The 20,549-nt window shown below is 50.3% G+C and overlaps 1 protein-coding gene across 4 annotated transcripts in view; it reads right to left on the bottom strand.

Annotated features, from left to right (window-relative positions):
* Positions 1-276: 276 nt before the first annotated feature.
* Positions 277-20,549, bottom strand: part of RUSC1 (RUN and SH3 domain containing 1) — a 33,778-nt gene continuing 13,505 nt past the window's right edge. For 2 of the 4 annotated variants that reach the window (XM_083477503.1, XM_083477504.1), the window contains exons 3-11: positions 18,449-18,973; positions 15,465-15,563; positions 12,609-12,685; positions 10,062-10,236; positions 8,025-8,130; positions 6,007-6,053; positions 3,448-4,321; positions 2,365-2,496; positions 277-1,253 (exon numbers count right to left, since the gene is read on the bottom strand). In XM_083477503.1, the coding sequence (XP_083333629.1) occupies positions 1,085-1,253; positions 2,365-2,496; positions 3,448-4,321; positions 6,007-6,053; positions 8,025-8,130; positions 10,062-10,236; positions 12,609-12,685; positions 15,465-15,563; positions 18,449-18,973 (2,204 nt within the window). In that variant the 3' untranslated portion in view covers positions 277-1,084. The remainder of the gene's footprint in view (positions 1,254-2,364; positions 2,497-3,447; positions 4,322-6,006; positions 6,054-8,024; positions 8,131-10,061; positions 10,237-12,608; positions 12,686-15,464; positions 15,564-18,448; positions 18,974-20,549) is intronic. The other 2 variants (XM_083477505.1, XM_083477506.1) reach the window with 2 other exon arrangements.

The raw sequence follows: 20,549 nt of genomic DNA, 5'->3' as shown, positions 1-20,549 counted from the left end.
ATAACAGCTAGACGCACTATTCCTTGCCTCCCACCCAGCAAATTAAAACTGCAACCCTCACCCACACTGACCGCCCGTGCATCCTTTGGCCTCGCTGAATGCCAGATGTTTTGATGCAGGCTTGGGAGCAATGGTAAGGGTGGGGGTGGAATGGAGTATCCTGGGAGGGGGCTGCAACATTTCATTGGGGCCCCCGCTTGCCAACCAATCTTTCTCAAGCTGCCCCCTTTGGAGACGTGCAGCCTGCAGCAATTCAATCTCACACGGTGACGCCTCTTTGCTTGTCTTTTCTCACAACCTTTATTTCCCTCCCTTCTGCACAATCTCTTAAGAGAGCGTGGATGGTGCCCGTCTTCAGACAGGAGCCGTTTCTGCCGTGGTTTTGGGGCTGGGTGGATGTTCAAGAGGAGGCCCTGTAGGGACAGCCAGACGGGTCCCGATCCACTTGGCTGGTGACCTATACCGCAGGGGGTTGAACTAGATGCCCCTCAGGGGTCCCTTCCAAGTCTCCAGTTCTACGATCGACATCACTTCAGGGTGGGGAGGGGAGAGAGACGTGAGGATCGCCCGCAAGATGAAAGCAGCAGGAAAGGTGAAATATATAATATTATATATATATATATATATAGGTATGTATATCTACACAGATATATGCAATATACAGATGAGAACCATAGTTTGGCCGACAGTGTGTGTGTTACACGATCGTGGAAAGCAGCAAGCACAAGCGGGGGGGGGGGGAGAGCAGAAGGGCAGTTGGCCAAGTCAGGCGAGAGGCAGGAGAAGAGTTCGAAAGAAGGAAACGGTGAGGCGGTGAGAGCCCTGCCAACCCCCTGCGGCAGAATTTGCACCCACAGCCGTGGCGGAGGGGAGAGGAACAGAGACATTGGTTTGGGGTTCATGAGGCATTCTGGGCGGGGGGAAGTAGGCACCCTCAACTTCTTAGTGTCCATGTCATTTTGTTGAAATTCCTTCAGCGGTGCGTTTATAAAGTGTGTTTTTGTGTAGGCAGGAGTGGGGTGATCCTCTGGTGTGCCCCACTTCCCCCCACAACAGCCGCAGCCTTGCCATCTCCCTGCGCAGTTCACAGGATGAGAGAGGTGTAGCCGACGGGGACTAGGCCTCGGCGGTCTCCGTGGCAACACTGGATCCAGTCTTCGTCCACCGTGTCCAGGACCCGCAAGACGTTGCCTTTGCGGAAGCTGAGGTGGTCGTCCCGGCTCCCGGCATGGTCGCAGAGAGCGCGAACGGCCCTGGATGGAGTCAGAGGGACGACACAGACTGAGCGGGGAGCGACACACGACGAAAATACAGACGGGTCTCCTTTCAAAGTGCACATCCCTTAGGCAGCGGTTCTCAACCTGTGGGTCCCCAGATGTTGTTGGACTACAACTCCCATCATCCTTGAGCTCTGGCCTTGCTAGCTAGGGGTGATGGGAGTTGTAGTTCAACAACATCTGGGGACCCACAGGTTGAGAACGGATGCTAGGGGAAGGGGCACGAAACACCACCATTGCATGCAGAAGGTTCAGTCCCCAATGGCACCTCCGGATAGGCCTGCCTGAATCCCTGAAATGTCACTGCCAGCCCATGTAGCCAATAATAATAATAATAATAATAATAATAATAATAATATATTATTTATTCCCCAGCCACTCTGGGCGGCTTCCAGCAAAACACTAAAATACAATAGGATAGCTGCTTATTTCCTTCATATCTGAAGGGAGGGCGTTCCATAGGGTGGGCGCCACTACCGAGAAGGCCCTGTGCCTGGTTCCCTGTAACTTGACTTCTCGTAGCGAGGGAACCGCCAGAAGGCCCTCGGAGCTGGACCTCAGTGTCCGGGCAAAACGATGGGGGTTGAAACGCTGCTTCAGGTATACTGGATGAGGCCATGGTCTGACTAGATATGCATCAAGCTTCCTGTAAGTACCGTTGCTTTAAGTACCCAATATGGCCACTCAGAAGAATTGGCAGATTCAGGGAATCTAGAGTTGGAAGGGACCCCGAGGGTCATCCAGTCCAACCCCTGCCATGAAGGAAACTTTTGCCCAACGTGGGGCTCAAACCCACGACCTTGAGATCAAGAGTCTCATGCTCTACCACGCCAAAGTCTTTGCAGAAGTACTAAGAAATGTTTAGGAAAGGAAAGGAAAATCCTAAGGGGGACACATCTCCCTCTTCCGAGCCTAAGGAGTACTGAGCATGCTCAGTGGGCACAGAATACGGACTGAGGGGGGGTGGGACAGATGGAAAACCCAGAGCGGGAGGGGTAATAGAGTGGCGGGCCTGAAACCCCCAGCAGAAGCACTTCACGCTGCAACACTTTGTTGCAGCCCTGGGCACGGAGAGAGGATGGCTCACCTGTACGGCTGTTGTGGGCTTGGTGGGACGTCTTCCCACGATTCCTCTGGCCAGCTCTTCTCGGCTGGTGCCCCCTTCATCACCAGAGCCAGGATATTCATGGTGGGCGGCAACCAGCTTGATGGGCGCCTGCTTGGATAGGAAAGAGAATATACCTGACCCACAAGAAAAACCCACTTTTTTGCCATTGGGGGTGCAATTTTAATTAGAGACATTTAGGAAAAACTGCCTGAAAGTTGGGTACTTGGTTGGAGTATTAGGCAGGGGACAGTCCTAACTTTTGAGTCTGGAAGGCCTGGGTTCGAATCCCAGTTTTTCAGGCAGAGCTGTGTCTTTGTCCCTTCTGGCAAACCAGGAGTTCACTGGGAAAAATTAGGGAGAACCACGCTGCCTTCAGGACACAAGTCTGTCTTACTTGGCTAATTCTGAGTGCTGGCAAGGACCAAGCTCACAAGCGGGAGATGGCGAGAATAACTCGCCTTATATATTTCCTAGGGAGCCGCTACTTCTGACCAGATTGCTTTAAACTCAGGGGCAGAGAAGCTGTTTCCAGTCGGAGGGCCACATTCCCTTCCGGGGGCCACATGAAAGTAGTGGGTGGGGCCAGAGGCAAAAGTTGGCGGAGAAACTGATGTAAATATTTCCATTGTACGGGAGGTTAGTTCTCAAGGGATCGGAGTCCCAATTTCAGACAAGCGAAAATGCTCTAGGAGGGTGGGAAGCAGTGCTGGTGAGGGGTGTGCCCTGGAAGAAGGGGTGTGGGCTGAGGAATAGTTCCAAGGGCCACATAGAAAGGCTCATAGGGCCGCATTTGGCCTGCTGGCTTCAGGCATAGCTGTCAACTTTCAGATTTGAAAATAAGGGATCAGCAGCCTCGAAAATAAGGGATCAGCAGCCTCACCTGTCCCGGGGAGCCTCGAAATTTAAGGGATCAGCCGCCTCACCTGTCCTGGGGACAGTCTATGGGATAGCTAACAATCCGGGATAGCAGCGGGAAGCGGCTCTGGAATAAGGGAATTTCCCGCAAAAAAGGGAAGGTTGACAGCTATGGGCTTCAGGTTCCCCCACTGGCCATCCACTTACCTGGATTTCGACAGGTGAGAATCGGCCTCATTGGCGCATCCTGGAGCAGCTGCTCCAAAGAGCCACCCTAGCCAGTTTCCCTTTGCAGTTCCAGCGCCATCAACCTTTTCGGCTGCCTCCTGGGCATCAGGCAAACAGGTCGCCTCTGGCTTCCCTGCAGCTTCCCCTACGGGTGAGTTGCCTTCTTCGCAGATAGCGGGTGCCTGCCTTGGGCTCTCCACTGAGCTGCTTCTTCTGGGGCTGGGCGCTTGGGGCAGCACGTCGGGGCTCACGTTGGCTTCTCCAGCCCCGCTGCGGGCGGCCTCCACAGCTTCTCCCAGAGCCGCCCTCAGCTTGGTCCAGTGGGTGTGAGGGAAGCCCTCCTGCTTCGGGGGCTCGCTATAGACCCCCGAAGCCCGGCTCAGCTGCTCCCACCAGCTTTGTTGCTTCTCTTCGCTCTCCTGGCAGCTCCCTTCAGCGCCCGCCTCCGCCTCGGGGGCTCCCTCGCCGCCTCGGAAGGTGTGGCTCAGCCGGTCACCCCATCGCAGGAGTCTCTGGTGCAAAGGCGGCCCGGCCTGGGGCTCATGGAGCGGGCTGGATTGGGCCACGGGCCCTTCCGCCAGGCCGGCGAGAGGAGGCGGGCGTTTGGGCAAAGCGACTCGGCTCCCTCCACGAGCCTTTTGGGTACCGGCCAGCAGCTCAGTCGGTGGGGTGGGACGCCGGGGTGGCGGCCGGACGTCGAGGGGCAGGTGCTGGTGCTCGAAGAGGAGGTCCAGCTGGAAGGTCAGCATGGAGAGCGGTTGGAGCAGCAGGAGGAGTTCGTCGGCCCAGCGGCAGCAGAAGCCTTGGCTGAGTACCAGGAAGGCGGTGGGCAAGTACAGCGCCGAAATCAGCTCTGTGGGGTCGGGAGACGGCATGAACAGGTCAGAAACGCAGCCCTCTAAGTCTGTCTCAACTTTGCTGTTGGATTACAAAGCCACTTCTGACCTCAGGAGGAGGTGGTGTTGCGGGCTCATGCCCCAACACCCGCACAGCGCAGCCCGGGATCTCCCTCTTTGGCCGCTCAGCTGTTTAGGTTTCCCGCCCTCCCGCCCTTCAAGGTTTCCTTTCTGACCTTGCTATGGACCTCAGTTGGTCGCCGTTAAGAGGCCTGGTAGGAATTTTTTCCACTTGGCAAATTGGCACTGGCCGTTTGGTTTTTTGCCTAGATAAAGGTAAAGAGACCCCTGACCATCAGGTCCAGTCGTGGCCGACTCTGGGGTTGCAGTGCTCATCTCGCTTTATTGGCTGAGGGAGCCGGCATACAGCTTCCGGGTCATGTGGCCAGCATGACTAAGCCGCTTGTGGCGAACCAGAAGCACACGGAAACGCCGTTTACCTTCCCGCCGGAGCAGTACCTATTTATCTACTTGCACTTTGGCGTGCTTTCGAACTGCTAGGTTGGCAGGAGCAGGGACTGAGCAACGGGAGCTCACCCCATCACAGGGATTCGAATCACCGACCTTCTGATCGGCAAACCCTAGGCTCTGTGGTTTAACCCACAGCGCCACTCGCATCCTCGTAGCAAATCGTCACAACTTCCTCAGCATTGGCGGTTAGGCATTGGTAGGGGTATTGTTATGTAGATGTGTTGGGGGGGAGGAGCGCCATCACCTCCCCCAAATATTGAAGGGTAGTCTGGTAAAGGATTCCGGGGGGCGTGGCGTCGTCCGAAGCCTATGGAGGTCAGGGCCTAAAGCGCACCCCCCCAGCGGTGACCCCAGGGGAGTCCCTAGTTGATGTGCATCAGCAGGGCTCCCCCTGCTGGTGTTAACCCTTCCCGGTCTTCAAGCAAACAGGCTGAAGCCGGAGAGTCGGTTAGGACCAATGCCTAAGCCAATATTGCTCTTTACCTGTAACCAATAAAGCTGTGGCCTATTTTAGCCCATTAACCTAAATACTTGTGTCACGTGTCATTATTTCCTACTGGCGGGAGGCGGGAACTCACCACGCAACTCCCAGCATCCCCGGCTACCAGGACCAGTGATCAGGGATGATGGGAGTTGTAGTCCAACAGCAGTTGGGGACCCCAGTTTGAGAAGGGCTATCCATGCAGGGAGTTGGACTAGGTGATTCTTGGGGTCCCTTCCAAATGTACAATTCTGTGATTTTCCAGGAGCACAGGGTGGGGTTGAAAGTAGAGGGTGTGACACCAGGGAGCAGAATTAATCTTCCATTTTCACTTTTTAAAAGAACCACCACCACCAAGTTTCTAATTCTTGTGTATTTAAAACCCCCCACAAGTGAACCTAAGAAATTTAAAGATATAAATAAAAACCAGAATTCCCTCTCCCTGCCCCCTGCAGTTCCAGATATAAAAGCTTATATTCAAATACGTGCCTGGGTTGAGATTCCTGTACTGCAGGGGGGGGTTGGACTAGATGACCACAGGGGTCCCTTCCAACTCTATGATTCTATGGTAGGTGTGCTTAAACAAAAGAGGGTTTTAGCAGGCACCAAAAAGAGTAATGCACAGGCACTTGCCTAATATCAGTACGTCGTGGAGGTGCTAATAAAAAACGTGGGGTGCCCCAAATTTACCTGAGTTCCGCTGCAGGTTGGCAAACCACTGCTCCAACTGCTTCATGCTACGGAGATAAGATAGATGAGATAAAACTTTATTCGCATTAGCCAATGGCCATAGCAACAGTAAAACATTACAGTATACGCAGAAAAGGAAATGTGATATAAGAGCACAATTTAAAGTCCTGAATCAGCCGACAGTTAGTGGCCCTTATTCTGATTGCCCCTGCTATGAGCCTATCAACCTTTGCTGTTATCTGCTCATTTTGATCTGATAGAAGAAAGGACATTGTGGCAGTGCTTGAGCGCCCTGGGATGGTTAGGACGAGTGGGGTGATGATTTCGTTCCTCAGGTCTTTGTAGAGAGCGCAAGACAGGAGGACGTGTGCCGCTGTTACAGTGCTACCATCTCCACAGGGGCAAAGGCGTTCCTCAGGCGGGATCTTTTGGAATCGACCCTCAAGTACCGCAGATGGCAAAACATTCAGTCTTGCAAGTGTAAAGGCACGTCTGTATTTTGGGATAATAAGTTTGTGCAGATATGGGGCCAGAGAATCAGAATGGAGAGGTGGAAAATGAACATACCAAGGGCAGAATTTCCTTATAGTGGCCAGGTTGTTCTCATGCTCGATATCTTTTAGATGTCAACCAATTAGACTGTTTGCTTTAGTAGGGCCCATAGTGAGTAGGTGTTGGGGGGGATAGGCCACAAGAGTGAAGTTTTTGATAGACAGTTTTAAGCCAGGCACTTTTATGGGAGTCTTGAAGTACTAGGGATAGTAAACCGGGGGGGGGGGGGGTTGAGTTTAGGCGGAGCCAGAAGATAAGAGTTCTTTGCCAAGTCCGTACTTCTACTGAAGGGAGACTTGCCTCCAGTCTCAATGATGTGTTTGGGACATCATGCTACGGACGAACAGGCCAAGACAAAGGGTTTTAGCATCAAACGTAGCAATGCCTGAAAGCTGCCTTGTAGAATCAGACCTTTGGGTCTACCTGACTCAATACTGACCGGCAACAGCTCTCCAGGGTTTCGGGTAGGGATCCTTCCCCCCTCAGGGAGGTTGCAAAGGTTGCAGCTGAGACCTTTGGGCATGCAAAGGAAACGCTCCATCACTGCGCTATGGGCCTTGGCCCTAAAAAGAAAGCAAGACCCTAGTCCTCATGGATTTGAGTAAAGGGCTGATTTAAATTGCCTTGCAGGACGAATCCGCCTGCTGGACAAATTCAGAGGCTGTTAAATATAAATGAAGGATCAACACTGGAATGTTTCGTTGGAATTACCTGGATGAATTAAGGAATGCAGCACAATGTGAGATCATCATTCCCCGAACTTCAGAGCATGGGGAGTCAACCAAAGATTTATAAAAAAGTAAAGGTAAAGGGACCCCTGACCATTAGGTCCAATCGCGGACAACTCTGGGGTTGCGGCGCTCATCTCGCTTTATTGGCCGAGGGAGCCGGCGTACAGCTTCCGGGTCATGTGGCCAGCATGACTAAGCCGCTTCTGGCGAACCAGACCAGCATACAGAAACGCCGTTTACCTTCCCGCCAGAGTGGTACCTATTTATCTACTTGCACTTTGACTAGCTTTCGAACTGCTAGGTTGGCAGGAGCAGGGACCGAGCAACGGGAGCTCACCCCGTTGCGGGGATTCGAACTGCAGACCTTCTGATCGGCAAGTCCTAGGCTCTGTGGTTTAACCCACAGCACCACCCGTGTTATAATTTGGCATAAAATTTGGACTGTTTGATTGCATTATAATTTGGAATGTTTCCAAAGTGGCTTTTATTGGCTTGTTAAAATGGAAAACATAATAAATATTAATCTAATAAAAAAAAGATTTAAGTTGCCTTGCACCGTGTGATATGCTTGGTCAATATTGTCCACACTGACTGGCAGCAGCTCTCCAGGGTTTCAGGCAGGGGGCATTCCCAGCCCGACCTGGAGATGCCATTGGGGACTGAACAAGCGGGAACCTTCTGCATGTAAGGCAGATGAGCTACAGCCCCCCCCCCCCGCCCATGTCTTCTACTCACTTCAGGAGGCCCAGGATGAAAGCGTGGAAGCGCTGCTGGTTGCTGCGAAGTGGAGCCAAGCGCGATACCCGCCAGTACAAGACGTTCAGCGACCGAGCGTGGGGGCCTGGGCGAGAAGCACATGGAGAAACACCAGCAGATGCCTTCACTTAGTGCCACATCCCAGCTCCCCGCCCCTGCCCCAAAAGACCCACAGGAATGAATGAGCAAGCCATGACTGCCCCAAATATGAGAGCTCACAAAATCCTTATGGACCAGGAGTGCACCTAGCCAGAAAGAGCCTGCCTCAATCTCCCATTTCTATTATTTCGCTGGTTCTCGAAGACACAACCTGTTTAGACAAGCGCGCACGCACACACACTCCGGTCTCCTGACATGAACCTCCTGCTTTCACTGTTTTAATTGCAGGACGCTTTGTTCTATTTATTTAAAAGCATCTCTCCACCGCTTGATGTCTCGAAAAACATCTTAGCGGTGTGCAGCTTGAAACAAATGCACGGCACAGCGTGGAAACAAGAATGCCACCCGAAAAAACCAGGAAAGCAGCTGTATAAGAACACATAAAAATAAATGAATAAGGAAATAAAACGTAAGTTTCAGAAGATTCGAATGTGTACAAAGAGTAAGCTTTACGGTCCTTAAGGCTGCTTAGGTGGGGTGGTTGAACTTCAGCGTGCAACATCACTTTTCATCCCGTCCCCTGGGCCAGAAGAACCCATTCATTCATACATTCATTACAATTTTTATAACACATTCATTCATTCATTCATTCATTCATTCATTCATTCATTTCTATGCTGCTTTTCACTCCCACGAGTCACAAACCGGATCACAAACAAGATATAACAATAGCATAATAGAACATCACAATTACAACACAAATCGTCTAGAACAATTAACGAATCATCTGTAAAACGATAGCTCAGTTGGTTAGAGCATGGTGCTGGTAATGGCAAGGTGGCAGGTTCAATCCCCATAAAGGGCAGCTGCATATTCCCACATTGCAGGGAGTTGGACTAGATGATCCACAGGGTCCCTTCCACCTCTACATATCAGCAATAAAACAACCACCTTCTATAAATCGCTAAATGAAAGAACTGAAAAGATCCACGCGACGGTCACCTCCAGACTTGATTATTGTAACTCGCTCTACGTGGGGCTACCCTTGAGACTGACCCAGAAACTCTAGCGGGTGCAGAATGCCGCAGCGAGACTCCTTACGGGGTCCTCGCTGCGGGATCACATTCACCCAGTGCTTTTCCAGCTGCACTGGCTCCCGGTGGAGTACAGGATCAGGTTTAAGGTGCTGCTTTTAACCTTTAAAGCCCTATAAGGCCTAGGACCCTCGTACCTACGGGACCGCCTCTCCTGGTATGTCCCATGAAGGACCTTACGGTCTTCAAACAAAAACATCCTGGAGGTCCCAGGCAACAGGGAGGTTAGGCTGGCCTCAACCAGAGCCAGGGCTTTTTCAGCTGTGGCTCCAATCTGGTGGAACGCTCTGTCACAAGAGACTAGGGCCCTGCGGGACTTGACATCTTTCCGCAGGGCCTGCAAGACAGAGCTGTTCCACCAGGCCTTTGGCCAAGGCACAGTCCTTTGGTAATCCTCACAGAACTCTAGCCCAATGGTTGCCATGAATTTGATTTTGAATTGATTTTAAAATGAATTGATTTTAGAATGTTGTGTTACTTATATTGTTGTTAGCCGCTCTGAGCCTGGCTTCGGCTGGGGAGGGCGGGATATACATATTATTATTATTATTATTATTATTATTATTATTATTAGCTAAACGGCACAACCACAGCAAAAGATTCACAAATCACTACCATAGCACTCACAAGCCACAAAACAATATTAGCAACATGAGAGAACTAACAACCAACCAATTACACAAAATAAGCAGATTTATCCAACCGGCTTTAACCAGGAAGCTCTGCAAAATGTGGCCTTTAGGGCTGCAGAATCAAGATTTATGGAAAGGAAAACGACCACCAAACCAACCCACCTCCTGCCTCTCTGACGCCTCCTTCCTACCTGGCTTGGCTGAGGCTTCCACAACGCTCCACGGGGAACTGGGTCTCTGGCCCGTGATGACATCTTTCTGAAAGGGCTTCAGGCCGTCGCCTACCAGGGCTCGCAGGGCAGGGCACAGAGTGGTCAGGACCACGTAGCCGATGTCTGGGCTGAGACGGCTGTCTCCCAGCTGGGTCTGCGCAGGAGGGAAACGGCTGGGTGTCAGCTGCTGGCAGGCTGGGGAGAGAAAACAACCAACGCCGCCCCCCTCCCCTTGCAAATTGGTAATTAATGCTTTCTAATTAGCCTCCCTGCACACACCCGACCCTCGTAAGCGCAGAGGGCTGCTCCTTTTGCAACTCCTTGCCAGGCAGCCATTCATACCCCCCTGCAAACACCCACTTGTTATCTCTCTTTTTTTAAATATATACCGTATTTTTTGCTCTATAAGACACACCAGACCACAAGACGCACCTAATTTTTGGAGGAGGAAAACAAGAAAAAAAAAAATTCTGAATATCAGAAGCCAGAACAGCAAGAGGGATCGCTGTGCAGTGAAAGCAGCAATCCCTCTTGCTGTTCTGGCTTCTGGGATAGCTGCGCAGCCTGCATTCGCTCCATAAGACGCACACACATTTCCCCTTACTTTTTAGGAGGGAAAAAGTGAGTCTTATAGAGCAAAAAATACGGTATTTTTATTAGTTTTTTAACATATCATTCCCAACAATCATTTAACATATTTTCTTATACAATATTTTGGACTTCCATCGGCCACATCTGAAGATTTTTCAATCTTTATCACTTTGTCTACATTTCTTAATTTCTCTATTACTTTTCATCGTCCTTAACTAATAACTCTCTTCATAGTCTTCATTGCAATATTTCGCACAGTCCTCCTTACAAATCTTCTTGCAGTCCTACTGGCGTAATCTGTTTATTACAATTGCTTTTCAAATAGTTCAAATGTTTACTCCAGTCCTCTAAGAATCTCTGGTCCCGCAGGTTTCGGATCCTTCCGGTCCCCTTATCTAATTCTGCATAGTCCAACGCACTTTTGTATCTCTATGTCAGTGTGGCATAGCGGTGAGAGCGCCAGGGACCAGGAGAAACCAGGTCTCATGGACTGGTTGGGGTGCAGAGGAATGATGGGGGGAACCAGCTGGGGAACCCCCAGGAGAAGAAGGCTCGGAGCCCAGGGAGTGGTGGTGGGACAATGATGAGTGGTCAGAAGGAGAACAGGGAGGTGTTGGGAGCTGAAGAGGCAACAGGGCTTAGTGAGCGGGGAGAGTCTGTGGCAGAGAGCAGCCCAGAATCAGAGGCAGAAGCTGAAGCTGAAGCTGAAGAAGGAGTGGAGGGAGACCAAGGAGCAGAGAGGATCTGGCTGGTGAATAGTCACAGGTGTCTCTCCCTCCTGCTGTGATAAGCTCCTCTCCCCCTCCCCCCGGTCTCCCAAAACTAGGCAAGACACTAGGAAAATGGGGAAGGAGAAATTAGCATCATGCAGGTACAGTCTCAGATTGCTTGGGGGAAAACCTTGGAGAGGAAGGTGCTTAGACAGCAGGAGGAAGACAAGCACCTTCAGTCTCTGCAACTGCTCCATGGGGGCAAGGCCTGCTGGAGATGTTGCTGTCCACATTAGGCCTGACACCCCTATGTAGATTGTGTTTTTGCTAATACAGTGGTACCCTGGGTTACATACGCTTCAGGTTACATACGCTTCAGGTTACAGACTCCACTAACCCAGAAATAGTGCTTCAGGTTAAGAACTTTGCTTCAGGATAAGAACAGAAATCATGCTCCGGCGGCGCGGCAGCAGCAGGAGGCCCCATTAGCTAAAGTGGTGCTTCAGGGTAAGAACAGTTAAGTACGGACCTCCAGAACGAATTAAGTACTTAACCCGAGGTACCACTGTACACATTTAACTCCAACTTGCAAGGCATGATTTACTGTTGGCTCGCTCCTGACACCGGGGTTCAAATCCCCACTCTGCTGCCATCTCACCTTGGAGCAGTCGCTGCCTCTTAGGCTACCTCACAGGGTTGTTGTGGGGGTGAATTGAAGGGGGGAAAGAACCACTATGCCACTTTGAACTCCTCGGAGGAAAGGGGGGGGTAATAAATGCAGAGTGTGTCTCTCTTCCCCCGCAGAATCTGAACCCGCAACCAGCTGCAAGGGTAGTGGCAGAGGAGCAAGAGCCCTATCTATGCTGCCTTTAGCTTATTGGAGGAAAGGGGGGGGGATATAAAATTAGTGGAAGCCGGTTTGTTAGGGCAAATGGGGCAGCGGCCGACCAACGCTCGGTCTGCTTTCAGCCAGCCCCCACCTTCCTGCCCTCTTTTCTTACAGCCAGACCCAGGGGTCGCCCCTGCTCTCAGCTTCCTCCTCTTCAGTCTCAGTGTTGCCCTTACAGAAATCAGCTGGGGGTGGGGAGAAAGATGGGGGGGAACCAACAAGGACTGGGGACTGCCCATCATTGGCTCTGTGCCGCCTGGGCTCCCTGCCTTCCGCCCCACCACCCACAATGGAGCACCGGCTGCCAGCTGCATAAAATGTAACGTCAAAACAAACCTTCTGAACGAGGTTCCGGGCTGTGCTGAAATGAGCGACGATCTTGTCCACGGAGGCACTGACTGCCACGAGCAAAGCTGGAGGAAAGCCGAGAGAAGAGAGAGGATTACCGGGGGGGGGGGGCATTGTTTGCTTGCGCTTCGGGGGCTGCCGTCCAGAAGTTTTGATTTTGAATTGATTTTAGAATGAACTGATTTTAGAATGCATGTTAATTAATTGATTGTGATTTTATATAAACTGTGTTACTTTTATTGTTGTTAGCCGCTCTGAGCCCAGCTTCGGCTGGGGAGGGCGGGATATAAATAAAATTTTATTATTGTTATTATTATTATTAAGTCCTTTCTGGTTATGATTTAGGCTTATGGTGGTATCGGGGCAGTTGCGAGCGATCATGCTGCTTGCACCTGCAAACAATATCAGGGCAGACTGCCTGCTTCTTTTCCAATTACAGTGGTACCTCAGTTTTCGAACGTCTCCGTTGATGAACATTTTGGTTTTTGAACGTCATAAACCCAGAAGAAAATGCTTCTGTTTTCAAACGCGCCTCAGAAGTCGAACTGAAACACAGCTTCCATATTGAGTTTTCCGTATTGAGGCTTCTGTACGGAGTTTTCAGTTTTCGAGCCTTTCGGAACTTGAACAGTCTTCCGGAACAGGATTGCTTTCAAAAACCGAAGTACCACTACAGTATACAGTACACATGTCATAGCTTCCTGCTGAAATACTAGCACCATCCGGGAGGCTTGCCTGACACCATCATTATATATCTTTAGGTGCCAGGCAAAAATGTTCCTCTATAGCCAAACCTTTGGCTGATTAAATGGTCGGTTTGCTTTTATTATGTATTTTGTGTTCTCGTTTTGTATTTTTGTGTTGTGAGCTGCCCTGTGGTCTTTGGATGAAGGCTGATATACACATTTAATCAGTGCTTTTTTCTTTAAAAAAAATGTTTAGGGTTACTCTCATTTTCCTACTCATATTGAAATACTGGCCCTTAATGAGGCCAAACCTAGATTCACAAAATGTTTAGGGGTATGCGTACCCCTGCGTCCCCCCAGAAAAAAGCACTGCATTTAATTAATCATCATCATCTGAGCTATACATTCAAGGTAAAGGTAAAGGGACCCCTGACCATTAGGTCCAGTCATGGCTGATTCTGGGGTTGTGGCGCTCATCTTGCTTTACTGGCCGAGGGAGCCGGCGTACAGCTTCCAGGTCATATGGCCAGCATGACTAAGCCGCTTCTGGTGAACCAGAGCAGCGCACGGAAACGCCGTTTACCTTCCCGCCAGAGCGGTACCTATTTATCTACTTGCACTTTGACATGCTTTCGAACTGCTAGGTTGGCAGGAGCAGGGACCGAGCAACGGGAGCTCACCCCATCACAGGGATTCGAATCACTGACCTTCTGATCGGCAAACCTATTTATCTACTTGCACTTTGACGTGCTTTCGAACTGCTAGGTTGGCAGGAGCAGGGACCGAACAATGGGAGCTCACCCCGTTGCGGGGATTCAAACTGCCGACCTTCTGATCAGCAAGTCCTAGGCTCTGTGGTTACAAATCAGGAGTGGGAGTCCTTAAGGAGGTTGGATGGCGCCTTGTACGCCACCAGCAACTCCTGCAGCCAAGCTGGTGCCAAACGTATTGCTCTGCTTTCCTTTGGATCACATCAGCGAGGCTGAAAAGGGACCCCAGGTCCTCCATACACACTGCCCAGCCTTGCACCCCAGAAAGGCCGCTTTGGTGCCACTATCGGGGCAAAAACAACATGGGAGGCAGCAGTTATGATTTCCCAGACTCTGCAGCCACAGCAGGCGCTGCGATTCTCCAGCGGTTTGACGCCACCCCGAGGCACACTCCTTTGTCTCTCGAGACAGACAGATGCCAGCAACAAAAACATTCAAAGGGCTATTATACCACTCTAAGCAGCCGCAGCTTCCCCCAAGGAATCCTGGGAACTGTAGTTTTTTATGGGTGCTGAAAGTTGTGAGGAGGCCCCCTTTCCCCTCCTAGAGCAACAATTCCCAGAGCTTCCTAGGGAAAGGAACTGGTTGTTAAACAACTTGTAGCTCTGTGAGGAGAAGGAGGGGGTCTCCTAACCCCTCTCAACGCCTTTAACAAACAGTATCTCCCAGAATTCTTTGGGGGAAGCCATGACTATTTAAAGTGGTATTGCTGCGCTTTGAATGTATAGTGCGAATGGGGCCTCACTTTCTCTCTCTTTTAAATGAAAGCTGGGGATCTGGAAATTAAGTTTCATACGTTTGCCCCCCTCTCCGCGGGATGCCCAAGGGGGTGCCAATGGAAAAGGAGGTGGCAGACCCTCCCTGTCTCTCTTTCTTTTCAAATCTTCCTGGGGTTTCCTGTGGATACAACACGTTTCCATGGAAATCCTCATCTCTTTGGCCTCCCTTCAGGTTTTCAAGAATTAAAGGTGCCAGGAGAGGCATGGGTTGCCATGGGAACGAACAAGGCCTGAATAGGAGTTGGGAAGAGTTCCCAGATATTGAAGGTGTTTGGGTGGCTCTCCCCCCTCGCCCGAGTTTCCCTCCTTCCTCTCCTAACATGTCCCCCACCCCAACCTCTAAAGTTGAACACTTTTGTCTAATTTGTTAAAACCATGAGGCTAGACATTTCCTAGCACGTCGCAAGCAGTAAGCTCAGTATTGTCAACAATGAAAAATAAGAATTAGTAACCAATCGTGATCAACAATTATTGATGATCAATAGTGATAGATGATAGATAGATAGATAGATAGATAGATAGATAGATAGTTGATAGGCAGATAGATAGATACTGTAGATAGTTAGACAGATAGATGATAGAGAGATATAATGTGTTTTAAGATTGTACCTTTCTTTTGTTCTCGAAGTTGGGCATAGACTCGGTCAGCATCGGCCCCCCACAGATGGCTAGTATTTGGGACCCCACCAAAGGACTGGGAATGTCTGACTGGAAGAAGATGGGACAGAAAGAAGGGAAGTCAACATATGGAGGAGAAGAAGCTATCTAGCTTCTCTGTGGATGCCAGGATTTTCATTTATTTATTCCAGTTATTAGCCAAGCCCTCACAAAGCGAAACAAAGAAAAAGAAATTTTTTTAAAAAACACACACCCAGAGATAGATAGATAGATAGATAGATAGAGAGAAGTGTTGAGCAGATTCAGACAGTCGTGGCTTGAATTAGATCACCTAAACCCTAATAATAATAATAATAATAATTTATTTGTACCCTGCCCATCTGACTAGGTTTCCCCAGCCACTCTGGGCGGCTCCCAATAGAATATTAAAAACATGACAAGACATCAAACATTAAAAACTCTCTTATAGGAAAGGGAGAAGTGCAGGTCCTGGATCTCAGCTGAGATGAAGATTCCAGGTATTGCTGGGACCCAGCTCCCATCAGCCCCAGCCAGGATGGTCAGAGATGATATACACCTGAAACAGTTCAACTGGTGCAACATGAGACTCTCCATCTCAAGGACGTGAGTTGAAGCCCCACACTGGACAAAAGATTCCTGCATTGCAGGGGATGGGAGTGCATATCCCTTGTGTTCCCTTCCAACTCTATGATTCTATGAATATATGGACCAAGGGAACCTTTCAGTGATGGAACAGCCTCAGAGCACTCATCAAACCCAGGTTGGTGCTTGCAGACCAGACCTGGCACTCAGATGTTGGGGAGCAAGAGGGTTGCTTCTACAGATGTTTTGAGAGATCGTGCTTTGGCATGAAAACAAGGAGGGATCCACCTTACTCAGGCAGATGTGTGTCCCCCTCTCGTCCCTCTTCCTTTCCAACACATCTCCCATCTCCCTGCTCCCCCCAAAAGCAAGATACCTAGATCATTTCGCCACCAGCCCCTTGTGGAATTCCACTTAAAACCAGAGCTTAGAAAGGTTTTATGATTATTATTAAATGAACTCATTCTAGTTCAAGATGTCCACACACACAAAAAGGAACTACATGCCTGTTCAGGTTAATCCTTTTACAAAACAAACTAGTTCAGTTCTCAGTCTGAGTCCATTCAAGTTATCCACATCAAAAAGAGAGAGGGGAAAATCAACATTCAGAATGTGGCAAGCTGTGGTGCTATGATATAGAACACACTGTACTATCAAAGATGAAGAAAACATCAACACACAAAGCAGAATGTGAATGGTTTCATTTAGTTTCCCCAACTATATATACACACACACACACACACACACACACACACACACACACACAATATATACATTTAGTTTCCCCAACAATATATACATATATATACACACATACCATATTTTTCGCTCTATAAGACACACCAGACCACAAGACGCACCTAGTTTTTGGAGGAGGAAAACAAGAAAAAAAATATTCTGAATCTCAGAAGCCAGAACAGCAAGAGGGATCGCTGCGCAGTGAAAGCAGCAATCCCTCTTGCTGTTCTGGCTTCTGGGATAGCTGCGCAGCCTGCATTCGCTCTACAAGACGCACACACATTTCCCCTTACTTTTTTGGAGGGAAAAAGTGAGTCTTATAGAGCAAAAAATACAGTATATAGTATATGTATATATGTATGTATATGTATATGTACACAGACACGCTGTATATGCGCCAATGAAGCTGTGGGCAGGAGGCATGCAGGTATGGTTTCCCATCAGCAGGAGGATGAACTTTAGTGGTCCCTCTATAGCTCTTTGAATTGCACCCTCCTTGAAGGAGCTCTCCCCCTGTATTTTCCCGGCAAGGTATATATCCTGACTTAGGCAACCAGTCTGGACTGGAGATGATCAGAAACACGCGACTATTAGCCTCCTCTCAGGGTGGTTAATTCTTTTTCTAGCACAGGTGGGGGAAACCTCCAGTTGTTGCTGGACTACAACTCCCATCATCCCTGGCCATTGTTTACACTGGCTGGGGCTGATGGGAGCTGGAGTCCAACCAAGTTATTTGTCAAAAGCATTTTTTACCCAGCTCTTCAGCCCAAAAACACCTCCCAGAGCGGGTTGCAGTGATCAATAATAAGAGAGTCTAGAGAGCATTGGTTCCCAATGTGGATGGTACCACCTCCTGGGGGGCAGTGCCATTACTTGTGGGGTGGGTGCTAAGAGGCAAGAGGGAGATGTAAATGACGATCAGATTTCGAAAAGCTGGTATCACTGGATGAAGTTCATCTATTTAGTTGCTTTAATTAATCTAAAGACAGAGACCAATTTGCTATGTTCTGGACCCCCCATGCAGGTCACCAGGGCCCCCCCGCTCTGTTCTGTCCCCCCATCCTGTTCCACCCCTTTTTGCGATGTTTTCAGGGCACTTCTGGGTTCAGTGCAATGCGCATGTGCGCAATGGCACACATATCCCCTAAAACAGTCGCTGCCTGCAAACAGTTTTCATTGGATTCTGAATGAATGTGCAATTGGTTTTTACAGTTTTGCATTTCACTGTGTTATTATCCCCCTTAGAGGGCCGTGCAAATCGCAGTTCTGTGTAATGCTTTTTTTAGAGAGGTGGGGTGGGGGCCACTGGAGCTGAGCTTACAGAACCAAGGGGCTGGTGGCACAAAAAAGCTTGAGAACCACTGGTCTAGAGGACCTCAAGTCCCCCTTCCAGTTGCACACACCTGATGCCAAAGGGCAGGAATAGCCGTACCCACAAGAAGCTGATTGGATGAGGCCAGAACGACAACTCCGCAGAGTTGCAACGGGCAGCCTCTGTCTCTGTGCGGACAGCTGCTTTGGCCTCACAGCCTTCAACCAAACCCCTCAAGGAGGCGCACAGTTTGGGGAACAGGTGACGGAGGCAGGGAAGGTGGGAAGGAGAAGGAGGGAGAATGAGGGGAGAGGTGGCTTACGTTGCTTGGGAGCTCCCGGCTCTCTGGCTTCCATACTGCCCCAGGGCACTCTCCCGAGCCCTGCTCCAGCCTGGCTGTCAAGGGGGGCGCGGCGGGCTCCAAACGGCCGCTCGAGCACCTGGCGGGGTGGGAAAGCTAAGGCGGGGAAGGTGCGGCTGCGGGGGAAGAGGGGTGAGAACAGCACAGCCAGGTCGGGGCTCTCCAGGAAAGGCAGGACGCTCCTGGCAGGGGGGGAGTAGGCCCCGATGGGGGAGAGGCGGATGGGGAGCAGCTCCTCGGGCGAGAGGGTGCCCAAGACCTGCCCCTGCCGCCCGGCCAGGAGGCAGACCTCCTCGCAGGACAAGGTCTTGAGTCTGGGGCAGAAGGCCGGGGCAGGAGGGGCAGGGGAGCTCAGCTCCACACTCTCTAAGCCAGTGCAGAGTGAGGGGTGCAGGGGTGCCGGGCCGTCCACCACAGAGAAATGGACCAGGAATGGTGGGTAGGGCAAATTCTGAGGCCTGGAGGAGCGGGCAAGGAGGGCGTCAGCTGCAGGCCAGAGCGAGGGCAAGGGGACCAGAAGGTGGCGGCAGCAGGACCAAGGAGCGAAGCCAGTGCAGAGCGAGGGATGGATAGATTTGGGGGGGGGGAGCACGTGAGGTCGACAAACCAGTGAGAAATGCATGGAAGCCAGACAACGAGCCAGACCAGCGTGATTGATTGATTGATTGATTGATTGACATGGGAAGCAGGACGGGGGTGTGGAAAGGGAAGCCAGAAAGAGGTTTGGGGTGGGGGTCAAGAGCAAGGAAGGAAAGGAAGAGGAGAGAATATGAAACAAAACAAAACAAAACAAAGTTATTTCCAGAAGTCACACAGCAGACAACGAACAAACATAATGGTCATGAGACACGCAACACAAAACAATCCCGACGCCAGAAACACCCAACCTCGTTTGGAGAAGCTGTGTGTCTTCAGCTGGGAAATGCAGGACCTTAATCCAGAGTTGGGGGACTCTTCCCCATTCACTCCATACATGAGATACCATTTTAAGCATTCATGGCATCCCCCCCAAAGGATTCTGGGAGATAAAAGTTCATCAAGGGCGCTGGGAGTTGTCAGGAGGCCCCTGTTCCCCGCCCAGAGCTACCATTCCCAAAGCGGTTTTAACAGCCAAGCCCTTTTCATGGGGGACTCTGGGAACTGTAGCTCTGGGAGGGGGACGGGGGGTCACCCTAATAACTCTCATCACCCTTAACAAGTGACAGCTCCCAGAATTATTTGGGGGGAGCCATGACTCTTTATAGTGCTTTAAATGCATGGTGTGAATATGGCCTGAGAAGCCTTCTGTTTGTTGCTTGACTTCCAGCTCCCATTTTCCCTGACTGACCACTGGCCTTGTTGGCTGGGGCTGAGGAGAGTTGAGAGACGGAAAATGTCTTGAGGGTCACAAGCTTGCCCTGTCTGGTGTAGGAAAAGTTCTTTTGAATTAAGATGGCAGAACTGAATCTTTCAAAACTGCACTAATTTTAACCACAGATGTCAAAACTGTGCTGATTATTTGTTTGTTACAATCCCCGGGCGATTCCAGGTATGAGACTGCTAATGCTTTCTAATCTTAATTTATTTAACAAAATTTATAGACTACTTGCTTGTAGTAAAGCCTCTCAGCGGTTTACGAGAAGGTCCCATGTTCTCAACTCCCAGCATCTTCAGGTAGGATTGGGAAAATACCCCCTGCCTGAAGACCTGGTGTGTGCTGCTGCCAGTCAGTGTAGACATTACTGAGGTAGATGGAGCAGTGGTCTGATCTATAAGGTAGCTCTCCATGTTCTCCAGGTAGGACTGGCAGTAGACACTGTCTCAAACTCTGGGGAGGGCCATAGCTCAATCGAAGGTCTCTGGCTCAATTCCCAGCATCTCAGGTAGGGTTGGAAAGCCTGGAGAGCTGCTGCTGCTGCCAGTCAGTGTAGACAGCACTGAGTGAGATGGACCTGTGATCTAACTCAGCAGAAGGCAGCTTTCTATGTTCCAAAGCCCCATATCCGGAACAGAAACTTCCCCACCCTGAAATGTAGCAAGTTTGGCTTGAAGTCTCACAAAGTAATCCACATTACAGTGGTAC

Source organism: Podarcis liolepis (assembly GCF_965112155.1).
Source record: "Podarcis liolepis genome assembly, chromosome: 15".
Taxonomy (NCBI): domain Eukaryota; kingdom Metazoa; phylum Chordata; class Lepidosauria; order Squamata; family Lacertidae; genus Podarcis; species Podarcis liolepis.
The sequence above is the reverse complement of the archived record's forward strand: the minus strand, read 5'-3'. Positions and strand labels throughout refer to the sequence as shown.